This window comes from Drosophila yakuba, chromosome X (genome assembly GCF_016746365.2).
Source record: "Drosophila yakuba strain Tai18E2 chromosome X, Prin_Dyak_Tai18E2_2.1, whole genome shotgun sequence".
NCBI lineage: Eukaryota > Metazoa > Arthropoda > Insecta > Diptera > Drosophilidae > Drosophila > Drosophila yakuba.
In genome coordinates this window covers 17,627,225-17,646,334 of record NC_052526.2, presented here as the reverse complement: position 1 = coordinate 17,646,334, position 19,110 = coordinate 17,627,225, and the positions used below count along the sequence as shown (strand labels likewise).

General features: G+C 45.5%; 1 protein-coding gene and 1 non-coding gene across 2 annotated transcripts in view; both read right to left on the bottom strand.

Annotated features, from left to right (window-relative positions):
• Window positions 1–2,273: 2,273 nt before the first annotated feature.
• Window positions 2,274–19,110, bottom strand: part of LOC6525810 — a 54,313-nt gene continuing 37,476 nt past the window's right edge. The window contains 3 exon segments of the mRNA XM_039377306.2: window positions 2,274–4,456; window positions 7,445–7,570; window positions 7,709–8,142. Of these exon segments, the coding sequence (XP_039233240.1) occupies window positions 3,745–4,456; window positions 7,445–7,570; window positions 7,709–8,142 (1,272 nt within the window). The 3' untranslated portion in view covers window positions 2,274–3,744.
• Window positions 8,980–9,051, bottom strand: Trnap-cgg. Its single transcript has one exon. It is a non-coding gene; the product is annotated as a tRNA-Pro (tRNA).

The following is a 19,110-nucleotide window of genomic DNA, read 5'->3' as shown; positions in this document are numbered from 1 at the left end:
ATGGTTATTAAAAAAATAATACTTGAGTAATTTACAAAATTATTAAGCAGTTAGGATATATAACCCAAAAATGACACCAATAAAAATAAATACGATTAAAAAAGGGATATACCTATAATATATTTAATATTACTTTCTTCTCATTGTTCAGCCCATGTGTATTATTTTTAGACAATTTTGGGTTTGTACTTTTGGCAAGTTATACTTTTCGTTTGGTGATCGAAAGATATATTTATTTATTTATGTATATAAATATATTTTAAGTGTTCTGCCACCGAAAGGTTATTGTTACATCTTCTGCTATTTAATTTACCAAAAACTAATAAAATATTATTAAACTTACACCAAATAAAATGTGCTAAAGCCAGCTTGATCCTGCCATAACTTCCGAAATTCCAAAAACTTAGTTTGAACCGAAGAGGGTTCAGCTTCCCATTCCCCTCGAGGTGAGTCCTTGGGTGGAGTTGCTTGCACTTGGATGCCGGAGTGAATTGGTCATGCCGCTGAACTAATTTGCACAAAGCAACCCGATCCCCAGATGATGTGCGATGAGCAGGAGTTGGGGGGCAGGTGAAGGAGCAGCAGCAGGAGCAGGAACTGGAACCGAAACTGAAACAGGACCATATTTGGAAACTGGATCAGGAGGGGAATATGCAAACAAGGTGAATTCTGGAATTTCCACTTTGAAGTTGACACAAGGCTGGCGTTGGCTAAGAGTTGTCGCATTACAATGGCCACATAAGATGGGGGATTGGATAGGATTGGATTTGGGGGGATCCGAGAAATGGAGAAATGGGGACGGGGCACACGGGCACCGCAGCTTAGACAAATTGTTTCTTATGCATATTTTTCGCTCTCTTCACTTGTTGTTGTCATAGCATCTGGTAAATTATGCCGAGTATTTGCGTAATTAAAACATGAAAAGAGTTTGGCGCAAAACCCGTTTAATTAATCATCCTGCTGAGCGATGTTTTTGATGGTGGTGGTTCTGTGAAGCGAATTTGAATGCCTTTCCCTTCATGGCCGCAATGCCAGCGATTTCTCTTACCGCTTATCATAATATTTTCGGACACATTCCGCAATGTGATCACCCCGCTTGATTGACAGGGGCACTTTGGCTCCACAGAAACCCCCAAACTCCGTCTAAAACCCAACCATGCCGAATTGAAACATTATTTTTATAGATTTTTATGGCGACGACAAGGAAATGGGCGGCCCGTGCTGATAAGCATTTCTGGCAACAAAGGACATTTTCATAAGCACTTATACTGATTATGACACCAGCCAAAGACAAAAGGACCAGCATCATCCACCCTGTGTCCTGTGCCCACCCTCGTGTCCTGCGACCAAAACTGCTGATAAGCAGCCCGAAACTATAGTTATGTACATATGTATATGTATATATCTTTGTATAGTGGTGCCCCCTGGGGCTGGAGGGGAATCCCCCGTCCCCATTGGGTGTCCTCACATGTGCCCGAAATCGAAATCTATAAATGACTTTTATTGTTATGGCCTGTGGCGGCGGCATCATCGTCGTCTTGGTCCTGACTCCTGGCTGCTGGCTCCTTGGATCCCAATCCGCATCCAATAAGACGGCAAACTTTTGCATCGTATATTGAAAAGATGCGCTATCTCCATGGCAAAGTTTTTGCGGTCGTCGCAGACAAAAGACGCGTGTTCCCTTTTAAAGTTTCATTAATCAATGGCTCGGCGGCGGAGGGTGGATGTGGATGTGGATGTGGCTGTGGCTAGATTGGGCTCTGGGATTCAGCCAGTGCTTTTATTATTTCAATTGCGGAACGGTGCCCGGGGCTCAAAAATATGAGGCATCATTTATCAGGCCGCCCATGCCATGCCATACCATACCATGCCATACCATTCCGTTCTGGTGCGGATTGGCTGTCTGGGCTGTGGATTTCAAATTGGCAGCAACAATGCCGTGATTAATGGCCGTCAAAGCGAAAGAGTCAACAAATGTCAAGCGACAAACTGCAGTTGGCAAACCGAGAACAAGGGGAAGGGGAGGGGGGAAGGGGGAGTACCAAATCCCAAAAAACCCCATATACCATTTACCAAATACGATACATAGTATCCCATGAATCCCATGATGAAATGAATGCCAACACAACTGCGGGTTAATTTTTTCAAATGTTTGTTAATTACATTTATTGTTTCCTTTTTGTTTTTGTGTTTTTGCTCTTGCACTTGCATTTGTTTTATATTTTTTTCAAGTTTTTTACTCTTTTTTCTCTTTAGTTTTGATTTTTTTTTTATTTCATTTGCAATCTCATTTCTGGCTGCTTTAATTAATATTATTGGTTGCTGTCCAAAAACTTGGATTATGGGTTGTGTTTCTTCTTTTTTTATGTTTTTAATGTATATGCACGTATATATAAGTCTAAGCGGGTTTATCTTACACTTTAGATATTTTTGATTTAACTTTATGCCTGCTCTCTAACAATACAATACAAAAAAAATATTGGGTAATCGCTCTTACTTATTGCCGATTATTAGATTATTACGATATTTAACATAGTTTCGGTAATTCGATAGATAGGTAGTATTGTTTATCGCTCGTAGATAGACTGATGCTTATACACACACTTTGGTTTCTCCCGTACTTAGTATATTTGCTAGCTCCTTTCGAACGCTAATTACGCATATTGATTAGTGTTACATTAGATTGCGCAAAAAAAAAAAAGATTAATAAATACACCCATATTGTAACTAGTTCGCTTGGTTATAGATATACACACGCACGCACACAAATCCTTAACTTTACATCGACCTATCTTAGGCGCTTTACATCTAACGCTGGATCATCTGGATCACCATCTGGCCATCATCAATGAATCCATCCTTAATGAATCCATCATCCAGCTCTAGCTACTTCTATACAACGTTCGCCGTGGAAAGAACATTCTTTAGCCTCGCACTAAACTAAACTTAAATAATAATCAACAACGTTGCTCCAACAGACTTAAAATGGAATCAGAACAAAAATCATGTGTGCTTAAGTCGTGTGCAGAATGTCTCAATATTTACACATCAAAGTTCACTTTTGCCAATTGCCCTCTCTCTCTCTATCTCTACCTCTTCAGCTACCACTTCATTCTACCTCTACTCTACGATCCTGCGGCTCCTTCGGATTGCCAGGACACATGGAAAATCGAACATTGATCGGTGGGGATGTTTAACTCTCTCGATTTCGCAGGTCCACAACAAAGCCGTTTCGTTTCTCCTTCAGCCGCCTCTGTTTTACACTTCACATTCATCAGTTTAGTCCTTCGTTTATTTTTTTACTTTTTGGCACTGCTTTGAATTTGTTTTGGCACCGCACGCTTCAAGCGTGAAAATAAAATTATTTATGCATATACATAGATAAATACGAATATATCTATATGGTGGAGTATGTTAAAAAAAAAAACGGATCGCGCTAATAAGTCAACAGTATACAAGGAAAATATGTACAGGTCTTAGTGCAAACGAAAATAAAATTAAAAAAAAAAACTTGTTTAAAAACAAATGGGGGACCATTCTCGAATAGAACTAAGTAAAGATATTGTCTCTTAAATGTTAGGATCCAAAAATGTCTGCGAATTCAGCAAGTACTTTTGTGTAGGCTAACTAAACTAGGCCTTTAAAACTATAAAACTTGAACTCAGTCAAAGCAAACGAAGATTTGAATATCGATTCTGGATTTCTGTATCCTTTCCGCTAGCGTTTTCTCCCCCGTCGATTTCCTCAGTTGCGGTTGTAGAACTTTCTTTGGTAGCGCTTGCAGCCGCTTCCGATGCTGCCAACGCCTCCGCCACCTGCTCCTCCACCTGGTCCACCGGCGGAACCTGCTCCTCCTACTCCTCCTACTCCTCCACCACCGCCCATTCCCAGGCCCAATCCCATGAGCTGTTGCTGTTGCTGCTGCTGTTGGTGATGCTGCTGATGCTGATGCTGGTGCTGGTGCTGATGCTGCAGCCCGAAGCCCGAGTAGAATTGCTGACTCGCCGCTCCGACTCCAACTCCAGCGCCGACTCCAGATCCCGGCACAATAGCCCCAGCGGCGCCCATGCCCAGGGCTTTATTTTAGCTGGACGCTCCCAGTTGATTCTTCATATGGGCAGCGGCGGCGGCGGCAGCAGCAGCTGCGGCAAACGGTGACCCACCGCCGGTTGGTGTCTGTGGGCCATTGTTGTTGTTATTGTGATCGCCAGGAGTGCGCGGTCCGTTGACCATGCCCACGCCATTCACATTGCCGCCACCGGGTCCGCCGCCCAGCAATCCGCCAGCGGTATTCTGCGCCCCGGCCGCACCCGTCGGTGAGCCCTGGCCCAAGGAGGAGACGTGTCGCTTCAGCATCGGATGATTGGCCATCGAGGCGAAGACCAGGCGTTCCTCGTAGTCATACTCGCAGAGTATCTTGTTCTCGCACAGGTAGAAGCGGTCGCCCACACAGAATCTGAAAACACAGGAAAACGGTAGCGGTTAGTACGATGGCATAACAAGTCGCCGAGGAAGTGGAAACGATTTTTCCACACGCTTAGGCAGCCCCAGAAGTCGATGAGGGGCATCAAAGGCACAAAGACAACAAGGACGACAACGATGAGCGATGACAATTGACAGCGGTTATGGCGACTGTAGCTGCCAACCGGGGAACTCAGGAACTCACGAACTCAGGAACTGTCGTCTAAAAACAAAAGCAAAACGATTCCAAAGAACAAGGACAGCTACTCAGGTTGTGGCAGACAGGACGGGATCGAAACAGAAGCAGGACCAGGACCAGGACCAGGACAAGGAAGTCAGATAAGCGCTTGGCAATGTCGCACCGCTGTCAGCAACAGTTGGTGTGGCTGGAGCAATGGGGGCTGGAGCAGAGGAGCCTGCAGAGCTGGAGAGCTGGAAGCTGGCTCCACATCGATGGAGTACAGAGTCGAGAGTACATTCAGCCAACTGCAAATAAAGTTGGCTGCCGGCAAGCTCTGCTTCCTGGCCATGGAGCCCAGCCCTTTGTCAAAATATTTATGTTAGCACCTGTACCGATGGCAGAGGCAACCGCCACGCCCACTCCGTCCAGCAAACAGACACACTCGATTCAAAGCAAAAGGGAGCTCGCATTACAAACGAAAAAAAAAAGGATACGATTCAGTGGGAGATGAGATAGAGTTGCGGTAAGCAGACGAGTGGATGTCCTTTGAAATGTGCTAAATCTGGTATTGAAAAGTGCTTATTCCTTGTAAAATGGGACACAAGACATTTACATAAGCGGCAAAAGGTGCACGTTAAAGGACACTTAAACGACCGTATAATATCGCTCGAACATATTCCGCAGATTCGCAGAACTTTATCCATCTTTTCCATCATTCAGCTAACCCACCTCCTTCGCCGACGAATGCAAAAAAGAAACGCCTAAAGTTTGATTCCCAGAGGAGGAACGACGCGGGAACACTGCATCCATTTTTTGGTAAGGAGAGTGGGTAAATCAGCTTACAGCAGACTTACAGCGGATATGAAATTTGGCTTTTGATTTACGTCAACATTTTGTTGGCCCGCTGGTTTCGGTTGCGTGGCCAAATCGATTGACGGCCCATGTGGGCGTGGCAGGGAGCAGGGAGCTGGGAACTGGGAACTGGGAGCAGTGCACAGAAATCTGGCCGGAGCGGGTAAAAAAGCGCTTTGTTTATCTACCAAAACAGGGCAACAAAAGTCCATGAAAAAGAGTCAACAAAGTCGAAACTTTTGCTTCTTTTGCCATTGGCCTGGCATTGAGCGCACCTGTGACATGGCAATGGCAATGGCAATGGCGATGGAGATGGTGATGGTGATGGTGATGGCTATGGAAATGGACACGGACATGTTGATAAGTGAGTGCCTCTGTGCGGGACTCGCACATCCGGGCATTTCGTCCGCCTCCTCCGCACTCTTTCCCCACATCGATCAGAAGAAACCAACAGCAAATTGTCAACAGGAAGTACGTACCGAAATAAAATGGGGGGAAAAAAAAAAAGATTGTGAAAAAACTCGCGTGGACGAAAGATTTGACTTGGTTGCGACTCCAATCGCAGGAGAGCAAAGGATGTCGTCGACCAGTGCTGACGACAGGAAATTATGCAAACCTCACAGACGACTGCAATGCATTTTGCAACGTTTCCCAAACAGCAACAGGACTCAGGACTCAGAACTCAGGAATCAGGAATCGGGAATCCGGGAATCAGCGGCAGGACTCAACAGGAAAACTCTTTTTGTTTGCCAAATGAAAGCCCGCATTTTAAATGTGGCCATCCGACCAACAAACATGGTGCAGAGGAGCTGCCGCTGGCCATGTGGCCACGCCTCAATGGATTTTTTCGGCAATTGAATTAATTTACGTGAAAAATTGATTAGCAGCAGGTGGGGATGCATCTCCACTGACGCTTTTTTTTTCATAAATAACAGGGTGATATGTAGGAATCACTTTGGATTTCAGCAAGGCCTATCCTTCTCTCAATCTTTTGCTATTAGGCTAAGCCAACTTTGCATTAGTGTTCTATATTATAATTGGAGAAAATGAACTACAATGGCACCTTCGCAAGGGTGAACTACTCCAAGTTCGTTGCTCCTGTTACATTTTTAAAGGCAATTCTCGGCAATGCGAAAACAAAGGGGCAGCAGGAGCAGGAGCAAAAAACAGGGAGATTCCCGGATAAGGAGCGGTGGCCAAACGGGTGGAGACGATTCTCACAATATGCCAATATGTTTTAACATTTATTTCAATATTTTTTTTACCAGCCAGCACCGTGTGGCGGCGCTTTTAATATTTAATGTTCGCTCCCTTGTTGCGCTGCACAATCGACGACTATGCCGGAGGTTTTCTGGTGGACCGGGAGCCATGGAGGCATATGTGCGCCCTCATTATTAATGCAGAAACCCGAAACGAAAACGAAACCAAACCAAACCAAGCCAAACCAAACAAATGGAAGAATGAGACGCGAACCCATCCACTGGGCAAGTAGGCTGCAGTTTAAAGCTCTCCAGAGTGACATTTCACGAATTGGCCAAGTCCAATAAAATATTTGAGGCCCGTGGAATGTTGGGCGATGACTTGATGGCACCCAAAAGGGTTCAGTTCGGTTCGTTCGGTTCAATGCGAAATTTATGCGGTTTTCATAGAAAACGTATGACACTAAAGGGCCTTTACCACCCCGTTTGTTTAGCCGTTAGCTTGTAAACGACGGCAATTTGCTGCCTTCTGCCGGCACGTTAATAAAACTTCAAGTGCCACTTTGGGCCCACTCCGATGGGCCGAAGATTAAAAAGGGATTCATGCAGCCACCTCCAATGCGAATCTCTGTGCAAATTGCCCATAAAAATGCATGCTAAATCGTTTAGTCGCTCCCACATGATGAATGATGGCTGATGGATGGGCTGCTCCCACAATGGAGCAATGGGCCAGAATCGTTTCGATGCTCACCTGTGGTTACACTGTTGACAGGCGAAGCACTCCAGATGGTATACATTGGTCCGGGCACGCATCACCATCTCGAATGCTGGGATCACCTTGCTGCAGGCGGCGCAGTAGCCCGTGTTGCCGAACAATCTGCAGCGAAAAGTTTTAAAGAGATTAGTAAATATTAAGAAAATGGTTCTTAGTTCTTTAGCTGTTTATCTATGCTCTATACTGTGGCTAAGTACTATACTATCAAATAGATCTAGTTGTTATTTCAATGAAGCTAACCTCAAGTAGTCCCGCTTGCAGAGCATCAGGTTGCCCTTGGTGTAGAGCGTGGAGCCCACCTCGCCCAGGCGGCAGTCGCAGCAGCCGCACTTGAGGCAGTCCTCGTGCCACAGCATGTCCAGGGCGCGGAGGAGGTAGCGGTCCTGGATGTGCTTGCCACAGCCGGCGCACAATTGGCTGCCGTTATTGTTGTTATTGTTATTATTGTTGGCAGCGGCAGCGATGCTCTGGACATTCCCGTTGCCATTGTTGCCGCCACCGGCACCGCCAGAGTTGACCACATTGACCACGTTCCCATTGCCATTGGGATTTGGGCCGTTGTTCTGGCCACCGCTGTTCATGCCGGCGTTGGTTTGCTGCGATTGCTGCTGCTGTTGGTTGGAGGAAAGCCCGACGAGTCCGGGTTCGGTTTTGGTAATGTCCATAGTCATCATCTGCAAATAGAGGAGGAGATCATTTCGTTACTCGAGGTTCCACCGCTGTACTTGTATGTTTGTGAGTGTACATTAACGCTACTGAATCCCTGCCAATAACTGGAGACGGGGGCCAATCCCCACTGCCACTGATATGCCTGCTGTTCCAGCTCCCTCGCCTGCACGTGGGGCACAAAGAACTTGTCCATGTTGTAGAAATTGACGCGCTCTTCATCTTCGCAGTGCACACTAGCGTTGTAGAGGAACTCCATTGCGATATTTCCCCCGATTTTCAACAATTTTCTAAGCGAAATGGCCCGCGAAATATCTGAAAGCTATTGCTTTTTTACGCGCAGTGTTGGCAAAGTCTTATAGATCTGTCAAAATCACAGCTACAGCATTTTACCGTTGGCCAATACACAGAAAAAAAAAAAACTTTTTAATGGAACGTAAGCATTCTCTTAAATAACATATCCAAAAGTGCGTCGAATAAAGAGTTCTATAGGGGTATCAACATTAATATGATTTCTGAATTGTATTCCTAAGTTTTAAGTTTTGTGCCTTTTTGTTGCTTGTAAATTTCTTCAAGTGTGCGACACTGACACTGTAACGGCATTTAACAGCTGCAACAGAGTGTTGTGAAGTGCGCACTGCTGCGGCGGCGCCAGAGTGCGAATGATCACTATTGTGCAGCATACTTTTAGGCTTACTAGTAATGCGGTCTTGGAATTCGCACATCATTGCACAAATTTCGCAAAATATTAATAATCTGCGAAAATGTGATTGTTTGCAATGAAATGGTGTAATATTCATGTTACACATTACTTCTTTAGAATAAAAAAAATTATCTTTCCACTTGGGCTCGTCCGGGAATTGAACCCGGGACCTCTCGCACCCGAAGCGAGAATCATACCTCTAGACCAACGAGCCTGGTTGAACCGCCTGCTGCCAATCACCCAATACAAAGCTAGCGATCGTTTTCCCCCTTCCATTTAATCCCTTTCTGACCAACCCTACGCGCAATTTCCAGGAATTGCACAGAGTTGGGCAACTGGAATGCTTTCTAAGAAGCTTTATTTAAAAAAAATACCATAATATCTCATGTTTGTTGCCTCGCTTTAAATAGTTTAAATGGTAGTATGTATCTCAAACTGTTGTCGCCCGATAACGTTGACGTTAACAGAAACCAGCAAAGCGGCCAGCCAACAACAAATCAATACAAGCAAAGGGCCCATTTGCCCATGCACAAATTCGTTGAATGCCAAGCGGCGATTTAAAATAACGAGATTTATGACAAATTGGCGCTACCCATCCCCTTGCCAACGCTAAATAGTTTGTTGCCATGTGCGAATTTCAGCAAGAAGCGGGGAAACCCTAAAAATATGCAATGCCTCTGCCACGATGCACTCACTACACTGAACAAAGCTTTTTTTGTAATAATTTTTTTTTTTAACAAAGCTGGAAATCTTTTCGTATAACTATTGCCTTTTTAATATTTATTGAAGAAATTTTTAATTATGTTGTATTATATTTCCAAATGTACTGATAACATACAAAGCAAGAAACTTTGTGAAAATATTTCGTTGATCTGTTAAAAGATTCAGAAGAACTTTAAGCACTTTTACATGTAGTTTCTTCCAGTGCATCATTCGCTGCCCCTCGCAGAAGTTGGACACACAATGTGCGCCGTGTCTGGTTGTGCCTTTGGCCGCCTCTCTTTTCGCTGATTGCCCTCGTCCATGTCCGTTGTCGTCCCCTGTCCGTTTCCCCTGTCCGTTTCCCCTGTCCGTTTCCCTTGTCCGTTTCCCCTGTCCGTTGCCCACGGCCGGACAACCGGGCCAAATGGCTCGCATTAAGCCCTGCGCCATGTAGCGCCAACTGTGACCTCGACTTGACCACGGCCCAGCGAGATGGGGCGTAGGTGTAGGGGTTATGCAGCTGCTGGAAATGACTTTAATTAGACGGTCGCCTCCGATTCCCAATCCCCTCCACTGCCTGGGAGTGTGGTGGAAAAGTCATCAGCAGTTGATGCCCGCTGGCCATTCAAGGGCTCCGGCTCCGGCTCCGGAATGCCAGATGGGTTGGTGCAAGCGGATAGCTGGGTGGCTGCCACTGCACTGCGCCGCCGACTCATAAAAATTCAATCAAATCAATTTATGTAAATTTAACGCGACGTTTCAAACAATAACAGTACTGGACTGGAGGACCGTAGGAGTGCAGATGGAGAATGGCGGCTGGAGGATGGAGGATGGGGTATGCAGCGCATCAAAACTCAATTTTGGCAGCTGCAACATGCAACGCCAACATGCAGCACAAACTCCCTGCACCCCGCACCTCGCTGCCAGCACAGACTGCATTGTTATTTAGTTTAGACAAATGAAATCGAATGCTAAACGCCGCTCGGAAAAGCGCGCGTCCATATTAGATTTTCATTTCCAATTGCATTGCCACCAGCGGCCGACGTGGGCGTGGCTGCATGAATGCTTTATCAGGCCACCGCCCCCATCTCTCCCGCATCGCAGATTCATAGTTTTGACGAACTGCCCCACCGCCGCCCCGGTTTTTCTCTCTGTGCTTCTGGGCCGCTCAATTAATTTATGCATTACATTGCCACAAAATGCCTTTCAATTTGCATCCAATTTTGGAGCGATGCGGAGATAGGCCGCTGGCAAATGATCTCGCTGCTGCTGGCAGTTTGATTGATTGATTGACTCACCCACTGACTGACTGATATGTAATTAGTTTAGTTAGAGTGCGATCGAAGTCTTTAAATCTATTTGCCCATTTGAAAACTAGAGATGTATGCAAAGAGGCTGCCATCCCGATGAATCTATCAATTTGAACAGTAACCCCATCAAAAACTCAAATAAATTCTTAATTATTATAACTAAAACTGTTGAGACAGTAGCTATATTACTTTGAAAAAATGTTGCTACATATTACATAATGGATTAATGTTATTAGATAGATTATTAATTAAAGCCGCTTCGGATTTTGTAGTGCCCCAGGCTGGGCAGTCCGGAATTCTTCCGTCTGTGGAACCACCCTGTGCACCCCACATTTCCGCCGCCCCCAACCACTTTCCTTCCCCACTTCCGCCCCCCGCCGCCGTCGAAAAAGCCTTTACCGAACTAATTGCGCGACCAACGACACTCATTAAAGCCAATCAATATTCAAATTTCACGTGCCAGGTGGATTTGTGGGCGGTGGAAGGTGGGCGGTCCATCGTATTCCGGTCAGCGCCATAATACCCGGTCTACCTTCTTGTGGAGACCCTCTGGCGTTTTCACAGTTTAGTTTGCTAAGCGAAGGTGGGTGTGGGTGGTGGTGGTGGTGGTGGTGGTGGTGCTGGTGGGGTTTTTGGTTCGTTCCGTTTCGGACGAGGCGCTCTATAATTATGCATATGCATGTGACCCAAGTTAGTGGCAAGTTAAACCCTTTTTAACCCCAATTCGAGGCACAAAGCCGAGGGGGCTTTCTCCTCTGGAAATTACGGGTTTGCACGCAAGTTAACGGAAGTTACTTGCTTACTGGCTTCTTGGCCAACACCCCTTACTCCCCTTACGCCCCTTGCCCCCTTTTGTTTTACCCCTTTTTTCTTGGGTAGTAAGGTGAAAAGGTAACCTCTTGGAATTGAGCTGATTTCTGCGGTCAGTTATTTTTTATGGTTTATTTATTTGGCCGCTGCAATTTTGTGTCACGTTTTATGCACTTCGAAGGGGTTGGCCCTTCACTTAAGGGTTCTCCGCTCGTGTGGAGCACTTTTAATGACACTAATTAGTGGCGGGGCTCATGTGACAAACGCACGTTGGGTGGAGTATGGGAAATGGAAAATGGGAAATGGGAAATGGAAAATCACGCGTCTAAAATCCAACGAACAACAGCTGTGCGCTGCTGCATCATCCCCATCCTTAATTGGTAATTAATTTATTTTGCATAATTTTTCGCGCCGTACTCTCTCCCTCTCTCTCTCTCTTCCTCTCTGGTCCGCAGCCATGCACATTATGCCGCTGACATGTGCGTGGGGAGGGGGGGGGGGGGATTGGTGTGGGGAGTTGCACATATATTTACTTTACGGACTTTGGCGATTCGCGGGGCAGGCAGTTCGGTCACAAAGGTGTCAAAAAGTGCGAATTAAGTGCGAATAAACGTGCTGAGCGTGCAGCGGCAGAGACAGCCAGGACCACGCCCCCTCCAATCGGCCAGCCGCCGCCCTTGCACCACCCCTCCTTGCACCACCTGTCTCGCATTGCGAAAATTTGCATCGAGTCACGAAAAATAAATGTAAATTTAATTTGCATACGCAGCGCTGGAAAATCGCAGTGCGGAAGTGGGAAAATATTTATAATGAAATTATGCGAATAAAAATGCCAAAGGGTAATGAGAGATCCTTTGATCCTTTTTACAATACATAATTGATTAAGCAGAAGTGTGAAGACTTGAGACAGTATTTACTTCACTCTGCATACAATTTTGTTGTGTTTTATTAGTAACTTATGGTTTTGCTTTAAATTTGGCAGTAACTTTAAGGAAAGGAAAATCGTTATAAAAACAGCGGGTGGAACCATACACGCTCGCTAGCATCCAATTCCATTTGGAATGTCCTTTGGCCATGCAAGGCTTCCCAGGATGCCCGTCCCATCCACCCACTTTCCAGGCAAACTTATGCACAACAAGAACAAATTACCAGCAACAAAAGGCGGAGGTAGAAACAAAAAGCGCCAAGGAAAGCAAAAAAAAGGAATGAAAAACGTCAAGTACGCGACATGAAAACTAAAACAAAGCCAACGACCATGGCGCAAAACAGCGCACAAAAAGTATAAATAACGAGAAGGGAAATTAAAATAAAATATAAAGAACAACAAGAAAACAATCAAAATTCATTTTTAATTTTTATGCCATAAAAATGCAAACGAAGACGCAAAGTCCGAAGGTGAATGGTTTGGGGGAAATGGGGAAACAATGCTGAAATGGTCACCAAAACGCCCAGGCACGAAACTCCTCATTGCCAGGACGAAGTCCAACCAGCCAGCCAGCCAACCAACAACCAACCATCCAACCAGGTGGATGGGGTTGGAAATGGGAAAGGGGGTTGAGGATTGGGATGCGGAATGGGGATTGAGGAATTGAGAATGGGGAGCATGGAAACATGTTGCGCAACAAGGCAAAAACGTCCTGCGAACGGTTGGGACATGTTTTATGCCATTTATATTGTTTTTCCCGGACTTATTATTTTTTCTACGTTTTGGGTGCAAAAGTTTCAGGGGGAGTTTCCTCTTCTGCTCCGGCCGGTGGAAAATTGTGAAAGGAGACGTCAAGTGGCTGGGCAACAATTAAATTCCCATTGCGAGTAATTGCGAAGCTCCCTCTCGAATGTACTCAAACTGCCATAAATACTAATCAAAATCAAATGCACGCACCGATTGCGATTGGCGTGGGTGGGGAACAGTGAAGGGACAAGGACATTGAAGGGACATCTAGAGCGACACTTGGTCCTGTCATTGGCAGCAATCTAGAAGCTGAAGTCCACTCCAAAAACCAAGCTAAACCAAGCGACAAGCACCACGTTTTTGTGCTAAAAACAAACATGATGTTGGATATATACTCTTGTATTTTCTTTGTATGCTGATCGAATGTTAAAAGAAAAGCGTAAGGAGTTTTAGATATTTCCCAAGCGCAGCAACAAAATACACAAGTTTGTGCACTGAAAAATGGTTTGTTGGGAATGTATGATGGATATACTTTAAACTTTTTCCAGTGCACCTACCACATTTCGGTGTCCATGCGGATTTCGAATCCGTTTGTGCCAAGTGCCATCGAGTGCCCCATCAATGTATTGTTGTTCCCTCGATCCGACAACAAATGCTGCCTGCCACATGCACCACTTCTTCACTCGGCCTACGGCTCCACACGCACCACCCTTCCCCCAACAACAACAACAACAACAATTTACCCCCATTTCGATTGCCGCCCCCTGCAGCCCGGCAATCATCGACCCGCATTGTTGTTTGATTTATGCGACTTGCTGTTGCTGTTGTTGCTGTTGCTGTTGCTGCTCCTTCGCCAATTGTTGTTATATGTGTTATTGTTCTTGCAACAGTTATTTGTTGTTTATCGTGGTGTGGCAACATATGGAGGCGGTAGCCAGCAGATGTACTACACGTAGTTATTGCTGGCGTTATTTGTTAATCTATTTGTACGCATTTGATGTCGGCACTTCTTCTTCATCCGCACACACATACATATATCCATATATCCCCACCAAACTGCTAAGTGAGATTTATCCCGGCGTATCGCACCCTTCATACCCCTTATGCCCCTCATACCCCACAATATACCATACCCTTCACACCCGTCAGTCGCACACTGTGCGTTTTATTTTGATTTGTTACTGGGTGTTTTTTCTTGTTTATGGGGGTTTATGTGTAGGACTTGGAGCTTTGAGTGGCGAAACTAAGCCAAAAACCCGGCCAAAACCCCCCCCCCCCCCACACACAAACCCCCCCTTTCACCATTTGCAACGATAATGCCAACGATGTACGACACAGCAGTGGAATTTTTATTAAGTTGTTTTATGCCTTGTGTCGTTTTGTTGCCGTCGTTGGTTCGCTCGCTGTTATTTGTTTCTGCTTAAACAATTACGACAAATTGCGCTTTTATGGACCGAGGAGCATCCAAACCACGAGGAGGATGGCGACACGCACACGTCATGTGCAAAGCCCACAGCGCTAATATCCGATACGATCCGATCCAATTCGATCCCATCCGATACAATCCGATCTGATGCCTGATGGCTCTCCAAAGTGAACTGCACTCCATGGCACTCCACTGCACTCCACTCCACTGCACTCCACTGTACTCCACTGTACTCCACTGGCCACCACTCTCCACTTAACTCATCTCGACTAAACTCTGGGTGCAGTCGTTAAAGTCCACTTCAAATAGAGCTTAATTGCCTCACAATGCCAAATGCAGTTTGCAATTTGCAGTTTGCAGTTTGCAGTTTTCAGTGGCAGTTGCAACTGCAACCGCTGCCATGAAGCGGCGTTAATTAGGTGAAAGCATCCGCTAAGCAGATCGGGTCACAGCGCTCCAAACAAAAACAAAAAAAAAATACAGAAGGAGGGGAGAACGGATGCCAGGCGGGAAAAGATGCCACGGCCATCGGATAATCCGCTAGGAGGAAGTCGCTCACGATACATGCAACGTAGTGGCAAGTGCATCGGATTGGTTCATCCTAAGCTGTGTTAGCCAAGAATAAGCTGGATAAAAAGCGAACCATGTTTGGTACCCAATGAGCAGCGCTAAAAAGATGAATATGCTCATGGTATATGCATCTTAAGACTTCCTAGACATAGATAGATAGACCCAAGAAATGAGCATATATGAGGGTTTGGCATTTGAGGATCAGAAACAAAGCCGTGACATATGTAGAGAAACTCCGCATTGGTAAGTACAACTCTGCATATTATAGATACTCAATCATGGGTGCATTTCTAGGAACTCCATCCGGTCCGCAGCTGCACACCTTTTGACAGCGCCCATCTTGATCTGTAACCCAAGTCCCAAGCTCCATGCCCCATGCTCCCAGCTCCCAGCTCCAATCTCCAAGCCAGGTAGGTTCACATCCCCAACTGACAGTTTCAATTAGACTTTAACACTCCGCACAGAGCTCGGGGAGATGCGGTGTCCCAGTCGGAGTTGCAGTGCGATGACGATGACGATGGCGATGGCGATGACGATGGCGATGGCGATGGCGATGGCTCTCTCGCTGGCCTTCTCTCAAGTGGCTGGCAATTACGTTCAATTATGTTGGCCATGTTGGTAACGGATGCAGTTGCAGTTGGCCAAATGCGTAGCGGTTGTAATTAAACGATGGCCGCTGCGCTGCCTGGCCAGAAAACAGAGAACAGAGAACAGAGGAGGCGACTCCAACTCCGATTCCGACTTGGAGTCCGTTGGACTGAGCCGAGTTAACTGCCGGCATGCCACCTAATCATAAATGATACCAAAAGGAAATGCTCCTCACGATCAGCACCTGCTGCTCCTCCGTCCACGGAGTTCAGTCCACTAATTACATTGATTCTTAGACGATTGCAATGGGGCTGTGAATGTGGCACTGCCACTGAGCGAAAATGGGGAGCAACTTATTTAGTTAATGTATCAACCAAAGCTTATTTCTTGGCATTTCCTAAACCAACTCCACAGACTTCTCAAACTTTGGTTTTAAGAAGCCTTTTTTTTAAGTTTGCCATTGGCTTAGTTTCACCCTTATTCTCTCTGTGCATTGCTGCATCTGTGTCCGTGACTATTCACATGCCTCAGTTGCATTCAGAGCTGCAGAGCTCGGCCAACGTCAACGTCAACTTAATTAATTGTGCGTCCGGCCGCACTCCCGTTCCCCCCTCCCCCCTTCACCCGTTCCCCCTTCCACCGCTCCCCCTCACCATACCCCTTACCCGTATTTAACCCCTTCGGCAGCTGCTTGCCATTCAAAGTTGGTGACCAACACAACTCGTTTCTCCTCGCAATCGAAGCCAATCCAAGCGATCTCAATCCGATCCGCAACTTTGAGTCTGATTCCGATTCCGATTCCGATCACTGCAATTTCTATTTGCGCGCAAATTGCTAATTTTGTGGAAAACACATTAATTAGCGCAAAATCAGCGAGCCAAGTTCAGTTGCAGCTATTTGTTTTACTTGCAGCTTGTTCGACTTCAGTTGCAGTCCCAAGAATGCGACTCGCGATCTGTGGCAGCTGCGTGAATGAAGATGTACAGAGTGGCACACAAATCGAGTGTCAGATACTCGTATCTATTAGAGTTCTAGATCCCCAAGGGAAACCTGATAAATCAGGGCTTTACCACCTTAAGATTTTTCAATACTAAATACTCGTATATGATATCAGATCAGTTACTTACAGTTACTATAAAACGATACTAAATGTGATTAGTTCTGGATTGCTTGCCATTTATCTACTAAGCCTTTCTACTCCAGTACCTCTATAGAAATGTTCTATTATTTCCCTGAGAACTTGCTACACCTAAGTATTCACCACTCCCCTCTCTTCTCATCATTACAAGTGCTCCATTAATTAACTTATTCGCAGTGCTCTGCCACGATGCTCATTAATTAATCGGAGGAAAACGGAGCCAATCAATCGGAGCGTAAGAGCGATGGATATTTATTAAGCTCGCCGCTTTTGTTGTTGGTTAACTGTGTCAATTGTTGTTTGATCAACACTTGTACAAATGTACGCCGGGGCGATGATAATAATTGATGATTTAATTTGCTTGTTTGAAGACGCAGATAAAGAGCTTCCACCCCACTTGACCAGATACACGGAAAAGCGAACAAAAAAAACACAGAAACAGAAACGAGACAATGATAAGGAGAGAGCCACACACACACAAATGCTGGCATTACAGCATTACACTTAATTACATTTGCGAATCGCATCGAAACGAAACGAATCGAATCGAGTTGAATCGAAAATTACAGACACATTAAACAACGGTTAACTGGCCGAGGCAAAGGACCCAACGGCATCATCATTGGCATCCTCGGTGCTCATCATCTCCAGCTCCAGCTCCAACTCCAACTCCAGTGCCAACTCAAACATCTCGCAGCATTCTGCAATGTCATTAATAACAGAACAGAGCTGCGTCCACTGACCACAACAATGCATCCCGCGTTCCAGGACGAGATGGTCAGCAGAAGACATATTTACATAAGCGATTTTCTGCAGAGCCGCGCCTCCCCCTCCACCAAACACCACCCACCACCCACCGCCCACCGTGGAGCCCGCATAAGGTCGCAGTTTACTCACTCCCCAGCCTAAAAGTGATAAGAAACACCAACAAAAAAAGAAAAAAGGAAACATGTATGAATCATGGGCAGAACACAACGGTTATTGGGTTGGTAATAGCCAAAAACCCTGTTTCAATATACGCATTACCACAAAAAGAAAAAAAGGAAATCCATACTTATCAGCAAATAGAGAAAACAAGTTGCTATAAAAAGCTTCCTTTGAAATCAGATACCAAACACTACCCACAATAATCTCTCAAAAATATAAATATCAAGATAACACTGGCTAAATCATAAACACCAAAATGTTTGCTATAAAAGCACTGGCTTTCATTCCTTTCGCTCAGTGTAGTGTGTCGGATGCCGGTGGCTTCGCCTTGGCCACCTCTCCGCCAGCTCTCCATCCTCCCAAACCACCTCCTTCCACACAGCTGAGCACGAACCGTTTTATCAGCACGTTTACACCGTATTTACTTCATTTTAATAAAATTTCATGTGATTTTAAACGTTGACGATGTCCGTCGATGTCTGCGAATGAAAAGCGCAGTATCCAGAAACTCCACGTGCGTGTGCATCGTGTATGCTCCTGTGTGTGTGTGAGTGTGCGAGTGTGTGTGCGATGTGTGTGTTTGTATGGGTTAAAAATGCACAATTGCTCATTCGAATGGAAATTATTTACACATTGGACACTGATTTACTTGATGGCAGTGCAGAAACAACAACGCCGCCAATGTCAGCCACTTCGCTCTGCATCTGAACGCCAGTGTGTGCGTGTGCCGTTGCATATGTGCATGTGTGTGTGTGTGTGTGCGGTGTGTGGAATTGACCAGGAGCGTCCTTGGAAAGGGAGCGCGAGTTCCAAAAAATGGCTTTTCATTCCTGATCTTGACAAAGAACAGCGACTGAAAGTCTTCTATTGCCATGAATAGGTAAATGTTTGTAGTCAATCGATAATTTCGATAACTTCGATACACACCAGCTCAATTGCGATATAATCGATAGATATAGATAGCACCAAGGTAGAAAGATTGCCCTAATAAGAAAGCAATGCTTAATTATAAAATAGCCTTGCTGTTAAGTGCTGCATAGTCATGCCAACTAGTGTTACTCGATCCCTCTTGAAAGTGTCCCCATGGCGCCCCTGACTTGCATTCGCTGCATTGTGTGTGTGTGTGTGTG